General features: G+C 38.6%; 1 protein-coding gene across 1 annotated transcript in view; it reads right to left on the bottom strand.

Annotated features, from left to right (window-relative positions):
• The window catches only part of ANKRD31 (ankyrin repeat domain 31), a 71,663-nt gene that overhangs the window by 3,260 nt on the left and 51,584 nt on the right, over positions 1-16,819 (bottom strand). The window contains 3 exon segments of the mRNA XM_013130932.3: positions 8,579-8,675; positions 9,213-9,353; positions 11,457-12,519. Coding sequence (XP_012986386.3) covers positions 8,579-8,675; positions 9,213-9,353; positions 11,457-12,519 — 1,301 coding nt within the window.

The following is a 16,819-nucleotide window of genomic DNA, read 5'->3' as shown; positions in this document are numbered from 1 at the left end:
ACTGTAAGACTAGGTTCTAACAAAGTACTATGCTTTCCTGTCTTGTTTTAGTTTTTTGTTTCTCTCTGCTCCCCTCCTCCTTCCAAAATGCCTTTATTTTTTTCTGGGTCTCTCCACAGTTCTTGATTCATTTCATGTGATACAGATCTTTATTCTTTTTTCCTTCTGTTGGAGGAATATGTTGGAGGCCAAGGTCTCTGCCATTACAAAATCAATCAGTATGGAGTGCTCTTGTTCTAATACTCACACATATCATGTCAGTTAAACACCTGAAGTTAGGGTGTCCATCCCCTAAAAAATACAAGCCAGCAGGGATTTTGGCTAATTGCTTTGTGATCATCTGTGCCCACCTCTATCTGATTTTGAATGCACTTTTTTTCCCCCTGAGAATTAATTTATCAAGTGATCCTAAATTATGCAGGATGCAATTTTTTGCACTGGTAGTTACAACCCCTGAAAAAAATTAAAGGTTATGGAAGCTACCTAATGGACTATAATGACTAAATACTTCCTAGTACAGCTGTTAACAGTGCCAGAAGGGCTTAGAGCACCTTCTGATAGTACCTTAGCATACAGTTCATTCCTTCACATATCAGACACGAGTCACCATGAAGGATCTGTAGGCTTAGTTGATCATTTGCTGGCAACTAGAATTTGCATAGCAATAATGTGGAACTTAATTAAAACTTCTACAATTCATTATTCTGTTGCTTCTAGATAGATAACATGCTAGATTTGAAAAAGTAACACATACATAGTGGAGGAAGAATAGTATTCCTCAGAAGTTTGTTCTGCTGTCCTTCAGTGAGACTAGCAAAACCAGTGTCATAAAGCAGAAAAAAAAGATTAGGTATATAGACTCATTCTTTGAAAGTATTTTATAACAATGGCCTTTCTTGTTAAACTCTCTATCTGCATGGAAGAAGGACTTGGGGGTATGATTAAAGATCAAGAATTTATGCATTCTATTTTAAAGCATCAGTTTCAAGGTTTATGCTGAAATCTCTAATTATTTTATGTTTCATGTAGCAGAAAGTATTGTTCCCACAACACAGATCTGAAGATCTTATACTTTTGTGAGAGACAGTTAGGAAATCTTTGATTCTAAATATCTGAGAAATTAACAATATTAATAATGCTTTATAGCTTTCTTGCAAGTGTTGCTTACATAAGTGATATAAATACAATATATTATTCCCCATTAAAATGTATGGCTACATCATAATTTTACACAGTATCTGTTTTGTCTCTTCTCCTAGATACATTTGGTATATGCCTGTTAGGCAGTACCAAATACGTTATATAATAGAATATGTTTTGAATTATTATTATTCAGGGTCCTTGAATTGGTGTATTAAGATATAGTTTTTTATTTAGCAATTGGGGAACTCAAAACTTCCAGTCTCTTACAGAAATCCATCAATGTTGCAATATTCTATCAGGAAACAAGAGAACAATTTAAATCTCAGGGACTCCTACCTTCTTCAGTATAGCTGTAACATGATTTTTTCCTTAGAAGGTGAGAGAGGTACGATTGACGTATATGCAAAATACCAATCAGGAAATGTATATATCCTCCCACAAACGAATCTACATTCAGCACTGAATTTATACAGAAATAAAATGTAATAAGTACTTTAAAAAAACCCATACTAGCTTATTCGATTTTTCTCACACAAATATTTTTATATAGCTTTTTAAAAGGCCTTTGAGTTTCTCAATGAAGTCAGTCACTCTATTTAAATATCAAATACAGAGTTGGAATTCAACAACAACAAATGCATACACTAGTATCCTTTATTAAAAGGCACTAAGATTGCTTTAAAATGATTCCTAGGAGATTATTTCTTGGTATGACTAGCAGGGTGCACATTCACACCATACATACAACTTATTATTTTGAGTTGTTATTGTATACTTGATTACATAATGATTCACTTGCATAATCTTTGGAAGTAAAATACCTGAATGTCTGAAATTATTTCTAACCATTTTATAAAATATGAATGTAATGTGCCAAGACAGTGGATAAAAAGCAGTTCCAGGGCCAACCTAGAGTAACTAAAACCAGAACAGTTTAAATTTTTTGCAGTTTATAGCACACTGAGATGAAGACTGGAAGAAACACAAGATAAAGTATAAATTAAGTTTCACTCAGGTCAGAACAGCTATTTGATAGAAAAAACAATAGTTCATGTTTTTCATGCACTGATAAAATCTACAGGAGCTGTGACTCATTCAGTGGGTTTTATGTTACAGCCTCAGAAGAACTTCTAGAGCTTTCTCCTAGACTGTTATCATGTGTTGAAGACAGAATTGGTTTTTTTAGAAGCTTTGTCCCAGCTTTGCTGTAAGTCACTCCTGGAAAAAATCCCCCAAAGATGCGTAACATAATCTGAATGCTCACCAAGGAAGATCATCAGGTAGTCTCTTAAATGCTTTCATTTGACATGACATTACCAGTGCGTGGTGTCAAAAAAGTCTCTCTTCTCTGTTTCAACGGAAGCAGTAGCTGAAGCCACTGCCTCTGAAACTTGCTGTTCATCACACTGCCTTTCTTTCATTGCTTTTGTAAATCAGATAAGAAAAGATAGATGTATTCTAGGAAGATTATCTACAACAGTTCTGTTTGTCTTAGTCTTCTCTTGGTCTCCATGGGAACACCAAAGCAGATAAAAAATGTTATAGTGCAGCTGATGAGTTAGGAAGATGGGTCAGTTATCAAAATGTTTCTTTTACAACTTGCTCAACAAAGGAAAAAGGGCAGAAAGCCAGTGTTTAAAGCTCTTGACTAGGAGTTAGTTTACTTTTAGCTAGGTTTCTTAAGGAAACATGGTTTCTGTGTGCCAAAAATGAAGCAATGGTTACAAGTTTTAACAAGTAAAATTCCAACTAGATATGTCAGAAAAAAAATCACCTTGATTATGCTTAAGCACACATATACCTTGTACAGACATGTTACAGTATGTCCACCCTTGAAGATACTCAGAACTTGACTGGACAAGGCACTTAAGCAACCTTATCAAACTTGGAAGTTAGTTTACTTACAAACAGAGGTTGGACTAAAGTCCTCCAGAGGCCCCACCTAACCTACATTAGTCTCAGTTCAGTGTACACTTCAGTGACACTTCAGTGTCTACAGTGTTCACTGTCACTTTTCAAGTAGTCCCCCAGTTTCACAAAAACCTGAGTGACAGATAAGAAACTGAAATGAAATTCTTAGAACTGGCTTCCATGGCATGTAGACCTCGAGAGCTGCTCATTTTTAAATTTTTTTTAAAACTTTTTTGCCTCCTAAAAAGTGAATTTTGTGTGGCTATTAGTGGCCACATAGCTGAACTCTGAGTCAGTAACGTATCATTCTACCTCCTACCTTGCTGACAATCAAATAAGAGTAGGTGAAAGATTTTGGAAAGGAAAAGTGTGCAGATGGAGGAAACAATTAGAGAAGGCAAACAAATACAGCACATCCATTTATGGGCTATGGGGTTCCTTATGGCACTTCCAAAGCTTCATTTAGAAGATTTCACTTTCTTCACTTCATTAAGGACACTCAATGAAATAATCATCCCGAGGCATTTACTTTAAAAGGATTTCCCTTCTTAACTAGGAGTTTACTTTTCATAGTTTGCTTTCGAAAATATTTTTGGTCAGACCATGAAACCTGAAAAGCTTCTCCTCAGAACTGAATGAGAAAAGTTTAGGATCTGTATGACAGAGATGTAGAAACTGGGCTGTGGCTTTTAAAGGTTACACAGCATGTTTAGCACTTTCTTCCTTCAATTAACAGGGTAATTGTAGTGGTATAAACCAAAATGTATATATGGAAGAACATTTCTGTATATTTCCAATTTACTGATTTTTGTCTTATTATGAATCTCTAATTTTGCGTAATCCCCACTGTCAGTGGTTACCTTTGCTACAAAATGGATTTGCTATACAGGCTTAGGATAACAAGGGCCATACGTGCTACAAAACCATTATCTTGGTAAGCAGAACTGTATCTAGTAACTATTTAAGAAAACATGAATGTGGCTGTTCATCTCTTCAGCAGAGAAACATCTTTCCTGTGAGTTTTAATCCAATTCATTTCAATCTGGGTTGATACATAGATTTGAACATCATCTACTACATGATATATTTTTTGTAACTTCAAATACCACCTCCCTCCAAATATTCTGCCCTGGCACTTAAGACACTAAGTCTACTTGCCTCTATTAAAAAAAAAACATAAATAAAAAAGAAAGCCAACCACAAAAAACAACCAAAAGTGGCATAACAAAGCATTTTTTTTTTTTTTGCAGAGGATTCACATATTCAGAGTTTACTTAATCCTTTGTACTGTAGCTGCAGGGACAGACATATAGAAGCATAAAGAGTTGCTTTATAGTGTGGCTACACTTTCAATTTGAAATGGCTGACACCATTCTTACTGTCTCCCACAGCAGATCCAACTCAGCACTTGTAACCCACTTCAGTGTAGAGTGTTACCCAACACTGGGCATAGTGGGGGTTTGAGCTGGCTCCTCTGATTTTGCACAGTGGTCAATCAGGTCATCCCTCTGCAATGTAATTAAAGGTGGTATAGGCAAAAATCCTGGGTCATAGTGCAGTAAGTACTGTTCACATTGTACAGATATTACAGAGAGAGTTTAACGTGCAATCAACATAAAAATGTAACACTGAAACCATAAAGTTACAAGCTCAGTCACCTTCATAAAGATCAGAGCATCTTCAGGAATGGTTCCACTCTTCCCTTTAAATTAGATTACATGAGATTATTCAGCAATGCTTTTGTATCATATTTCTCCATCTAAATACAGAAGGCATTTGTCTACGCTATTATTTTGTGGAGATATTTAACCAAGTATTTAAAATAATACGGAGTCATTTTGTTAACTACATCAAAACAACAAAATGTTTCTCGCTTGGACACAGGAGAGTTGAACATACTAAGCTCTGAAAAATGTCATTCAGTTGACCCATGAGCAGAGTTGTAATTTCTCCCCAGCTCTCTTTCTCTTCCCCACACAAATCAACTCCACACCACCTACTTTCTTTTTCCTTCTGTATCTCTTGTATAGCCCTTGCACCCACCATTAGGATTTTTAGGCAGATAAAAACAGTCTTACTCTTAAATTCTCTGGTAACAGTTGCTTCTCTTTCAGTGCATGTTTGCGCAACTTCTGTTTGTGGTAAATATTGGGGTTTTGGCTGCATATTGCTTCGGTCAAAAGTCCCAAGAGGCTGAGCAACAGAGACAGGACCACGACCCTGATGGTGCTGGTTGTGGTTGCTGGGATCCCTCATGATAAAATTCTTTCCTGAGAGCATAAGAAGATCAAGACAACTTTGTTCTAAGAACAAACAGTACTGTTTAACGCTCATGGTTTCATGGTTTAATACGAAGAGCAGTTTGCAGTTTTATTTTTCTTAAAGGTAAATACTGAAGTTTTCACTTAGTTTTATGCCACCTAACACATGTAAAGGCAGACTTTCCTCTCCTCTTTTACCAGCCTAGCCATAGCTGCTATAAGATGACTACTTCTCTTTTTTTAAAATATATGTCATCACTGATAAAATTACACTAGATGCCACAAAAGTGAACTTGAAAAGTAGCCTACTAACTATGTGTTTCGCTGCTTGTCTCAAGGAAAATAGAAACATATAATAACACATATGATCACAGCAAAAATATTCTTACTTGCTTTTATGCAACCTGAGTTCAGCTACTCACTTTATCCTAGATACCTGAAAAAACATTAACATAAACCTTCTGAAACAGGCCCCATGGTTCAGCTATTAAGAAATCATCCAGATTCCCTTGAAAACACACTTTATTCAACATAACTTTGGGGTCTTTCATGAACTAAAGGTGAGCAAGAGTTGTTCTAATCTTTATAGGTGGCTAATAATTATTAAAGGCAGCAAGAGATTGTCAGAGTACAAGAATTGCACTAGTTATGCTGTTTCCCAAAGACCATCTTCCTGAAATAGCAATGTACAAAATTAATGTATAGATTACACTCTTTGTAACAACTGGATATGCTTTTATTTGAAGTGACTTTGCTGGAATTTCAATATGAAATATCTAACGCCAGTATCTGCTCTGCAACTTACATCTGTTTTTCAGCTGACATCCGCATATTAACATGGCTTGTTATTCTTGGTCCTTTTTAGCAAACAGTATGTCATCATCACATGCACCAGAAAGCAGAGAGGAATAAATTCCAAGCCACGTAATTACTGTTTCTTCTTCTTTCCTATATACAGACAGTCTAAAAGTACTGTTTACTTTCTTAATGTCTAGGTCTCACTCAGGCTTGAATTCAGTAATTCCTGCTTTCTGCTAGTGTGATCCTAGAAGAGACTAAAGGCTCAGACTCAAACATGGAGCATAGAGTGAAATTTAGTTAGAATTTAGGTGACCAATTCCAAAACTGCAATCTTTAAAGCTTCTGTTACATACCTGCATTGGTCTGGGATTACTTTAATTAATGTGCTCTTCAAGTTTTTTGTGTTAACATTCCTCAGGCATCTAAAAATCTGCTGCTACACTAACTTTGAAGCACCTTAATCTCAACCAAGATGAAAAGCTAGGACACTTCTTATGCTGGCAGCCACAGAAGAGCAATTCCTTATACTCTGTCTTTGCCTAGGGACCTTGATTTGGTCAAGGTTCTTAAAACATGCTTCCTAAACTGGGCTCTATACAATGTTCAGTGATAGCTGCATCTTTTTTGGAAAAGATCACTGGACACAGCCACTGACTGTACCATTTTCTTCCCTTTTCATACAGTAGCCCAATGAACACAAAGCTAAGATACGAGAAATTGGAAAGAGTGTGAAAGGGGATATTTAAAATAATAGGGGTATGTAAAAGAATAGCATTCTCCTCCAAAAATGCTCAAATTATTCAGGCCCCAGTCTTCTTTTTAAATGATGTTCTGGGATGCATATTAGAATTTCATTTCAACAACACAGTAAAAAAAATTATTTTCTACAAAAGCAGGATGAATAAAATACACACATGTTTTAAGTATATTATAAAGATAAAAGAGTGCCTCAGGATGTCCCCAGGCAAGTGGAACAGAATAGCTCACATCCACACCAGCAAACTTTCCTGTGCTTTCAAGCAGGCTGGCTATAGGCAAAGTGCCTGTTGGGAACTGCCCCTGGAACATCTAACTCCTGAACAGGGCCTGGAAGCCATTTGGGAGCTACCTGATTCCTGTAACTGTTCTCACAATACAACAGTGCAGGTTAATCCTCTTCTGGAATGACTTAAGGCACTGTTTGATTTTCTATATTTATCTGTCCACATAGTACCTGGAACAGAACTGAAACTGAGAAAAGATAAACTGTCTTTTTCTCCCTCATTTTCTCACCTAGGGCTAATGGTTAGGCATTACTGTGATCTTAAATTACATGTGACAGAAAAAAAGAACTTCTTTAAATACCTTTCCAAGATTACACTGGACTGTTTGTGAAAAACAGGAAAAAAAACCCCACCAACTTACTGATCTTAGGGCTGATTTTTGTCTGTCAAGAGTATTTTTTGAATAAATGGATTTCTCTGTTTTAGAAGTTACAATATTTATCATAAATTTTCCATTACAGGAATAATTTTCAAGAACTAGTGAAATACTCAAAAACCTATTAAGCAGTTAAAAGACTCGATTTTAAGTCACTTACAACTGGTATAAACTTAGGTTATGAAGCAGGGCAAGGTAAACTCATCATCTGGATGCTCTTAGCCTGGACCAAATTCCAGTAGAACATAGTAGTCTGAATACCAAATTAGTTAATTTAAATTATTATTTTTTAATATTTCAATTTATTTTAATTTATTTCTAGTATGTTAACAACAGATCGAGCCTGGTATCCCAGTTCACTTGAGTGAGATGCAGTGTCCCAACAATTAAAGGAACCAACCACAAAAGCCCAGAAGCTTTTTAGATCCCAAATGCAACAAGCAGTCAAAGGGACTTGAGTTTCCCTGGAAATACACAACTTATCAAAATTAAGCTGAAGTTCTAAAGTCTGCTGGGCATTTCTAAAGAAAATGTTCAACATAATTTTGTCATATCAATGCACTCTGCTTCTTATAGCTGTTTGTTTTTGGAGAATAATTATAATTCCTGTTGCTTGGGCATACCTGGATCATCACCAACAAAGAATATTTAATATGATTTTAAGATGTACATCTAATTAAAACTTATACTAGTGTATATGAGTTTTCAACATAATAAAAAAATATTAGTTTATTAAAACTTCAGTATACATAAAATATTTATTATGTAAATTGTTACCTGAATATTTTTTATATAGCAACTGAGTCATTAGTATTTATTTTCTTCACACGACCAATTTATGGAAGAAATGAAACATACTTCTTTAGAGACCATGGGTAAGTTCTGCCATTATCTATATTTCAAGCCCAAGATCTGTGATAAGTACATAGCTCAGGAAAAAAATTAATCAGGAGGCAACAGGGGAATTTTTGAATTTAAGCTCTTTAGAAACCACTTTCTGATGCTTCAGTCATGGTGAATAGTAGATTTTAAGTGGTACATACCCAAAAGCATTCCTCCTTGTGATGGTAATTCTGGGTCTTCAGAAACTGATACTCCTTCAGCAAGAAATTTTGACAACTGTGTCCCAAGATATGTAACCTGTAAAAATTCACCTAAATGGATGCCTGGTAATTTTAATTAGTGCTTTTTTTCTGATAGGTGTAAAAATTTCACTTTTTTCATAAAACTGAGTTTATGCACTTAACAGTTTAATCTGTATCTGTCAAGCAAAAATTCTTCTAATTTGAATTGTAAATGAAAAAAAAGCATAATGCAACACATCTGCAAAGCCCTCTTAAACTCCACCAGTATTTTTGCAACATTTGTCCCTGACATGCTGACATTTCAGTGAACTTGGTCCTTTCCATTCTAACTACCTTTTAGCTTTTTCTTTTAATCATCTGTTAATCACCTTTAAAACTAATCTTTCAAAGCACTGATAGCTTACAGAGTGGGCATTCCACATTCTCTCAGCACCTGTACTAGTTCATCACTGTACACCTACAGCTATGTAGCTTTTTCTTTGCTGCTTATTCATTAAGAGTATGAAGCCGTTTTAAAATTCAGGCTTGTACCCCCTTTTGAGAGATCCAGATTAGTGATGTATTGCTATTTTTGGAGTAAATTCAGGCTTACCTTATTCCATGCATACTTCCATGTCACATAAATATCATTTCCTAGTAGGTTTTTAACCCAATGAACTGGATTCTGCATTACTTGTCCCTTACTGGTTCTGATCTTGCCATTGTTTAAGAGCGCAGCTTTATGACTAAATTCCTAAAAAATAAAAGTCAGGAAGTAGTTTTCAATTCATAAATTAACAAATCTGAATTAATATCCTTAAAACATGAAAAAAATACTGAAGAACAATATAGCTGAAAATAGCTAATTCTGTTTTTCTCTGAAAAAGAAAAAAAAAAATTGCAACAGTGAAACCAGGAACTCACAAGAAGCAATTCTGTGCAATCAGAAACTGTTACACAAATGCACTCTTCCTTACACATGTGGAACAATGCTTGTGACATGCATATGTCACAGTGAAATTCCAGCAATGATTCAAAAATTAAATATGTTTGCATATAAGGTTCACTTATGTCAAGGGACAACAATTACATGTTTTATGAGGAACCTGACAGCCTTATGCAAAATAAAGTATAATACGTATTTATTGTTGCCACTTTGATAGTGCTAACTCTGCAAACATACATGCACCCCCAGAAGCATGGCTTATACTATTCATAGATCAGTATATTATGATAATATAATTATACTATATTATGTTAACCTAACTGGTCTCAGGCTAGAACAACTAAATAATGCAAAAAATTAGTTGTTGATAAACTAAGCTACAACTTAGTAAGGTTGCTTAACCTGCGTAAGGTTAAACAATCAGAGTAAGAGGTAATGACCCACCAATAAACACTGACCTGGCCTCCTACCATATCCACTGGCTTGGGTGTCTATAAGAATCTAAATTAAGATGTTTGATGAACACTCGAAACACTATTTTGATGAACACTCAATCCAGTTCACTGTTTCACAGCTTAGGTGAAACATCCAAAAACTGCATTATGCCTGCCCAAAGCTAGCCTTACATAAGGACTACATAGCAGCTCCATGTTGTATTTAGTACATCTCTACAATGATAAAGAAGGAAACTTTACTGATCATCTCCTCTTCGTAAGATGACACTGGCTTCTAAACTTCTATCTTATAGCACTGTCTTCCCAGACATAAATGACTGTCATTTTCATTCTTGTAAAAATCACTGACTTCTCCATACTCCAAAACAACATTTCAATATAGGGTTGTAACTCTTTAAGATCCACATGCATCATGCCACTATCACAGATAACAGCCTTGATAAATGAGAGTAAACATATTGAATTCTTCATCCTTTCACTTAATCATCTTGAGGTTCAGAGAAATATTACATGTCCTTTAAAGAAAAGAAGCATGCATATATACCTATGACACAACCCAAGGTAGAGGCTTGTGACTTACTCAGCTGCCATGTATTACAAAACGCAAGTCCACAAGAAGTGGTCACTCGCAGCAGAATAGCATTCTTGAGCAGATTATAGGTGCAGAAAACAGTCTTTTTTACCTTATCTGCACCTGGTGCTTTGGCTGAAAAGAACCCTTCATGTTTTAATCAATATGCTGCCCTGGAAATCAACAAGCTCACAGCTGGGAATTCAGTAAATAATTCCATTATTTGCTCAATACTAAGCCAGTCCCTTGGCAGCTGCCTCACAAATCTGCTCTGTATTTGCAGGCACAGGGATATGCCTTTGTAGCAAAAAAAAAGGTGTTTTTTTTGTTGTGGGTTTTTTTTTACATATGTTTCATACCAGACTGTAAACTATGGAACCAGCTGGCATGTAAGGAAGTAATTTTGCATATATTTGTGTCTAACACAGGGCTATGAAATCCTTGATGTAACATTTCTTTATTTGAGGGGCTTGACAGTTGCTTTAAAGAATCACATTAATTAATAAAAACCTTAATGTTCCTGCTACTTCCAATATGAAAATCACGTATTATACAATGTAGACCAACTAATGATTCCACTCTGGTTTTAGCAACAGGAAATGTTAAGAAGCTGATAATGCAAAGTTAAGAAATAAACTCCACATATGCAACATTCTGGGTGTTAAAATTACAGGCTAACAGAAGATGCCATTCATAGCATTTCCCTTCCAAACTCATAAAAAGTTATCTGTAACCAATGAGTAGAAATTTTCAATACTAAGTGCTGAAGATGCAGACTAAAACATGACAACTGCTCTTTCCCCATTTCAGTGTTTTGCGTTGTTTGTTATTGTGGGCTTTTTTCATTATATACTAACTTTAACATTATTATATCTCAGTAATTACCTGCAGTTTGAACTCTAAAACATTTTCTCCTGGCTTAATCTTTCCCAATTCAAGTAGATCTATCAACTGAAGCTTTTTCTTATTTTTTCGTCCACACCTCACTCGGATTTGTGCACATTCTTGCTTACTATAGCTCTGGGAAGCTTTCTCACTGTGATTTACTGGATAATCTGTACCTGAGGTATGATTTGAAAGTACCAAGTTGGCATTAAACGAGTTCTCAGCACTCCGGAAGATCATCTGTTGCAAAGTATTAGGGAAGTTCTTTGTAGATTTTGACAAAATTATTTGCTGTTGCTGCTGCTCGTGCTGGAAAGCTTCTTTCTCGTTTATGCATCTCTGTAGATCCTCAACTGTAAGAACCTGCTGGCAGTTACTGCCTGGCTGACAGACATTGTTATTGACAACAGTGCTTCGGGGTTCTACAGTATTTAATACATTTGTCACAGAAGTGGGATTTAAAGACTTGTTTCCTTGTTCTGCAATTGCTACACAATCAATGTCTGTTTGCTGTGAGTACTTTGATTTAGCAGTGGAAACAGTACGTTCTGAAGGCAGTGTCACCACTTCCACAGCATTTGTCGGTTTTGACTTGTTTTCGAAGGAATATTCTCTTACTCTGATTTCAGATGCCAAAGCATGATCAAAAGCCTCTTTGCTTCTAATTGCTTCTTTATTTGCTCCTGTCTCATTCAAGCAGATGTGTGGATGTTGGCTGCAGTCCTGAGCTAGAAATCTATTTTCTAAAGGGAGATGTGCTTCTACTCTGTTTCCATTAGGCGTGCTGGCACCAAGCCCCATGCTAAATGTAACTACATCAGGACACATGATTTTATCAGCAGTTAAACTTTGTCTTTCATCATCTCCACGGGAAATAATTGAGTTTGAGATCTGCTTCTCTGAACGTGGTGCACTGAACACTTGCTTTGTTTTTCTGTAATTCTGTATTTTCTGGACTAATTTTTCCTGATTTTGGGCAACAGTCAACAGACTCTTTTGCCTAGAAGCAAGGTTAACTAATTGCTTCCTCAGTGCTCCTTTTTTAAAAGATTCTACGGAAGCCCTGTAGAAAATTTAAAACAGAAACAGCTTAACAGATGCGACCCATTAAGAACAGGAATATGTTTCAGAAGATTCTGCCAACACCTCAAATTTGAACAATCTCTTTATCATGCATGAAGTTTACAGTTCCAATCCCAGGCTTATGCCCAACAAACTGCAGAGTCCTGCCTAGAAGTAGGATGCAAAGCATCAAAACTTCAGTGATAGCCTTGTCCTTCTATACCACCCTTCATTCACAGAATCAAAACTGTCTGCTCACACCAGCTGCTCTTTTATCACCACAAATCACAACAGTTCATTAAATTCAGTGCCTTTGCAGCTCTCATTTTGAGCCTTTTAAAATGAGCTCAGGATGGGCTACTGAAGGATGATACTATCACAAAGTTTATATGCTGTACACAACAAAACATTCTACGAAGCCAAAACTGTAATAATACCCCATGAGCCTGCTCTCTACCTGAGCTCATCTCCCTGTGACTTTCCCCCTTTCCTGCTGGAAGGGAATTCTTTATTTTCCTCACTTCCTTTGGCATAACAGCTACCAGAACAGTGTAATACTCTTTCCTCCTAACTTTCCCCGAGATAAGTGATTGCACCACCATTCTGGCACCATGCTGGGAAGACGGGAGTACCACATGGTGTGGGAAAAGGGATAGCAGCATGGTTTGCTTTGAACTCCATTCACACCAGAAGTGTCATGCGAATAACACCATCCTAGTGAGAGAGAGAGAGGTACAGCAAGACTAATTGGTTCAGAACACTGACACCCATACCATATATTGGTGTCTATGTTGTGATATTGCTTACTACCATGTGTTTAGAATCCATGATATGATCAACATATCAGCATATAGTTGATCACTGATATGCATAAGCCTTTACAACTATGTACTCCTACACAAGGCAGTGAGGCTCCACACAGTTTTCTAGCAGTGTTTCTTCAGGAAATTATTGTTGCTTTATTGCTACACAGATACAGAAGAACCTGCTACTGAAAAGGCAAAGATAGTGTGACTAAAATGACAAAGGCAAAGTAACTTAACAGCCACTGACAAATAGGATGCTTTTTTTTCCCATTTTTCTTAGGTGAGAGATACAACTTAATATCTTCAAATGAATGGACAGAAATGGAAAAGTGTTAGCAGGCTAACTAATTGAACAACAGAAAGATGGAAAACGTTATGATGTCTCCAGATTTTCTATGCATTTATGTATTGTGTGACAAAAGCTTATATGTTAATTAGTTAAGAAAATGTTCAAGGTATAATGAAAAGGAAATTTAATGTAATTTGGCATATACCTCATTACTGTTAAATAGCTGTTGCATTAGCTGCAAGGTACCTGCAATACCAAGAAATATTTATCATTTTGCTGTGGAACGGTTTCACTTTCAATATTAGAAGGCAGGTAAGTTTGCGTAGATATTAGTTTTACTGTTCTTGTTTCATAATTTAGTCACTGGTTTGTTCACGAGGATGATGTGGAACCCTAACTTCACGTAAAATCCTCTATTTTTTATTATCTGTGTAATCTATGTATCTTACATTTTATAGTTGGCAAAATGGTCTGTGACTGAAACATTTCAGACTGTTTGCTCAACCAGCCTATATGTTTTGCCATGTAACTATCTGAAACTCGGAATTGTTGCTTTTACATGACCAAATGAATACTGCTTACACAAACAACATGTAGATATGCTCATCAGACAGCTTCCAAGCATCCACTGAATACAATGCTACATTGTTAGCTGAGCACTCCCCACATGACCAGCATTTAGGCAGTCCCTCTTAGGAGGAAGTATAAAGAGGCTTTGTGAGAGCTGGCAGGAGGAACCTGACAATTCACAGTCTATGCTCACACTGAGATGACCACTCCCAGTTCACATTTGAGGTGTTCCCACAGAAAAGGAACATCTGCAAGCACACTTTAAGCCACTGCTTTACATGGCTCTTGGTTGATCAAAAACCTGGCCATCAAAACCGGCCATCAGCAGCCATTGTTAGTCACTTGCTGAGGGGAGTAGCTTGAGAAAGGACGCCTGTAACACCAGAGTGGGGCCGGGGGAGATCAGCATCCAGAAGCCTCACCACAGAGCGACAAGAGCCACTGAGGAGGGAGCCTCAAGTCCTCCACAGGACTTGCCCAAGAGCTCAGCTACTGCGAGGAGGTGACTCACCGGGGGCGGAGACAGAAGGATTGGCACCAACTGTGAGTGGTAAAAATCTACCCAGGAAGCGCAGCAACCAGGAGCGTGGCGAACAGAGCGGGCAAACAGAGCGGGTCGAGGCAGTTTGCGCGGCAGCTCACGCGGGCAGGTGAGTGGGATGGTGAGCACTCGCCGTACGACCAGGGTCTGGTCTGGGAACTCTGCCCCGGCCACCCCAGTGGTGGCCAGCATAGGCACCCAGACAGAGCTGGTAAGTGGGGAGGTTGCGGTGCAGAGCTTGGAGTGTAGAGAGTGCCTGCACTGGTCTGGTGAGGGAAAGGTGCAGAATGGGCAGGGCTGCGCTCGCTGCTCCCTGATGGAGGTCCTCCTGCAGCAGGTGGCTGAGCTACGGGATGCTGTCAGTAAGCTGCAAGATGTCAGGGAAGCTGAGAGGAAGCAGGACTGCTTGCTCCAGGACCAAACAGCACAGGGGCCTCAAGATTGTCCTCTAACTCATGGAGGAAAGAAGGAGGCTGTTGATCAGGGAAGCTGGGAATTAGTAACAAAAAAAAAAAACAACCAAAGGAGGAAGAGAGCAATTAAAAGCAAGGGGCTTCCTCCTAAATCTGCTGTACCCATCCAGAACTGCTTTGCTGTCCTGCAGGGGGCTGATGAGGAAGTGCACTTGCATCAGAAACAGTCGGCTGGTGCAGTGGTACAGAAGATCTCTACTATTGCCTCCAGGAAAAAGCCGCAGGTTGTAGTAGTAAGAGACTCTGCCTTGAAAGGGACAGAAGCGCTCATCTGTCAGCCTGACCCGGTCGCAAGGGAGGTGTGTTGCCTACCTGGGGCACGGATCAGGGATGTTGCGGAGAGGCTGCCTGCTCTAGTAAGTCCCACGGACTATTACCCGCTTCTAGTGATCCATGTGGGTGCTAGGGATATAGACAGTTGTAGCCTGAGGAGTATAAAGAAGGACTACAGAGCTCTGGGAGAGGTAGTCAGGGGTTCTGGAGCTCAGATAGTCTTCTTGACAATTCTCCAAGACACAGGGGAAGACCTTCCAAAGGCAAGGAGGATTGGACAGGTTAATAAATGGTTAAAAGGGTGGTGTCATAGTCAAGGGTTTGGGTGTCTTGGACATGGGGCCCACATATGTAGGCCAGGCCTACTGGGGGCTGGTGGAACTGCTCTGATAAAGAAAGGGAAGAGTGGCTTTGCTGGGAGGCTTGCCAGACTTGTCAAGGATGCTTTAAACTAGTTGTGTTGGGGGAGGGGAGCATCATTCCATCCCAACACATCCAGTCAGCTGCCAGCACCTATAATAAATACTCTGAGCAATGTAGTAATATTCTAGCTGCTCCAGCCACTGAGCTGGCTTCATTTGGAGCTCGGATCAGATGCCTCTATACAAATGCCTGTAGCATGGGGAATAAGCAAGAGGAATTAGAGATGTGGGCACATCTACGGGGCTGTGATATAATAGGCATCACAGAAACATGGTGGGATAGCTCCTTTGACTGGAGTGTTGGAATGGAAGGTTATAGGCTTTTTAGAAAAGACAGGTCCGGTAGGAGGGGAGGGGGAGTTGCCCTTTATGTTAGGGATAGGCTAGAGAGTATGGAACTCTGTCTGGGGACAGGTGATCAGTTAACAGAAAGTTTGTGGGTCAGGGTTAAGGGGAAATCGGTGATGGGACACATTACTGTGGGGATCTGTTACAGACCGCCTGATCAAGAGGAACCTGTGGGTGAAGAACTCTACAGACAAATAGGAAAAGCCTCACACTCGCAGGCCCTTGTTCTCATGGGGGACTTCAACCACCCTGACATCTGTTGGGGCAACGGTATGGCCCAGCACAAGCAATCCAGGAGGTTTCTCGATTGTGTGGAAGACAACTTCCTTCTGCAAGCAGTAAAGGAGCCGATGAGGAGAGGTGCCCTGCTTGACGTCGTGCTCACCAACAGGGAAGAGCTCGTTGGAAATGTGACTCTCCAGGGAAGTCTTGGATGCAGTGATCACGAGATGGTCGAATTTGAGGTCCTCAAGACAGTGAGAAGAGTGTGCAGTAAGCTCACTGCCCTGCACTTCAAGAGAGCAGACTTTGGCCTCTTCAGGAACCTGCTTAGCAAGGTTCCATGGGATATAGCCCTAG

Source organism: Melopsittacus undulatus, chromosome Z (assembly GCF_012275295.1).
Source record: "Melopsittacus undulatus isolate bMelUnd1 chromosome Z, bMelUnd1.mat.Z, whole genome shotgun sequence".
Taxonomy (NCBI): Eukaryota; Metazoa; Chordata; class Aves; order Psittaciformes; family Psittaculidae; genus Melopsittacus; species Melopsittacus undulatus.
This window is presented reverse-complemented; position numbering and strand designations above follow the sequence as displayed.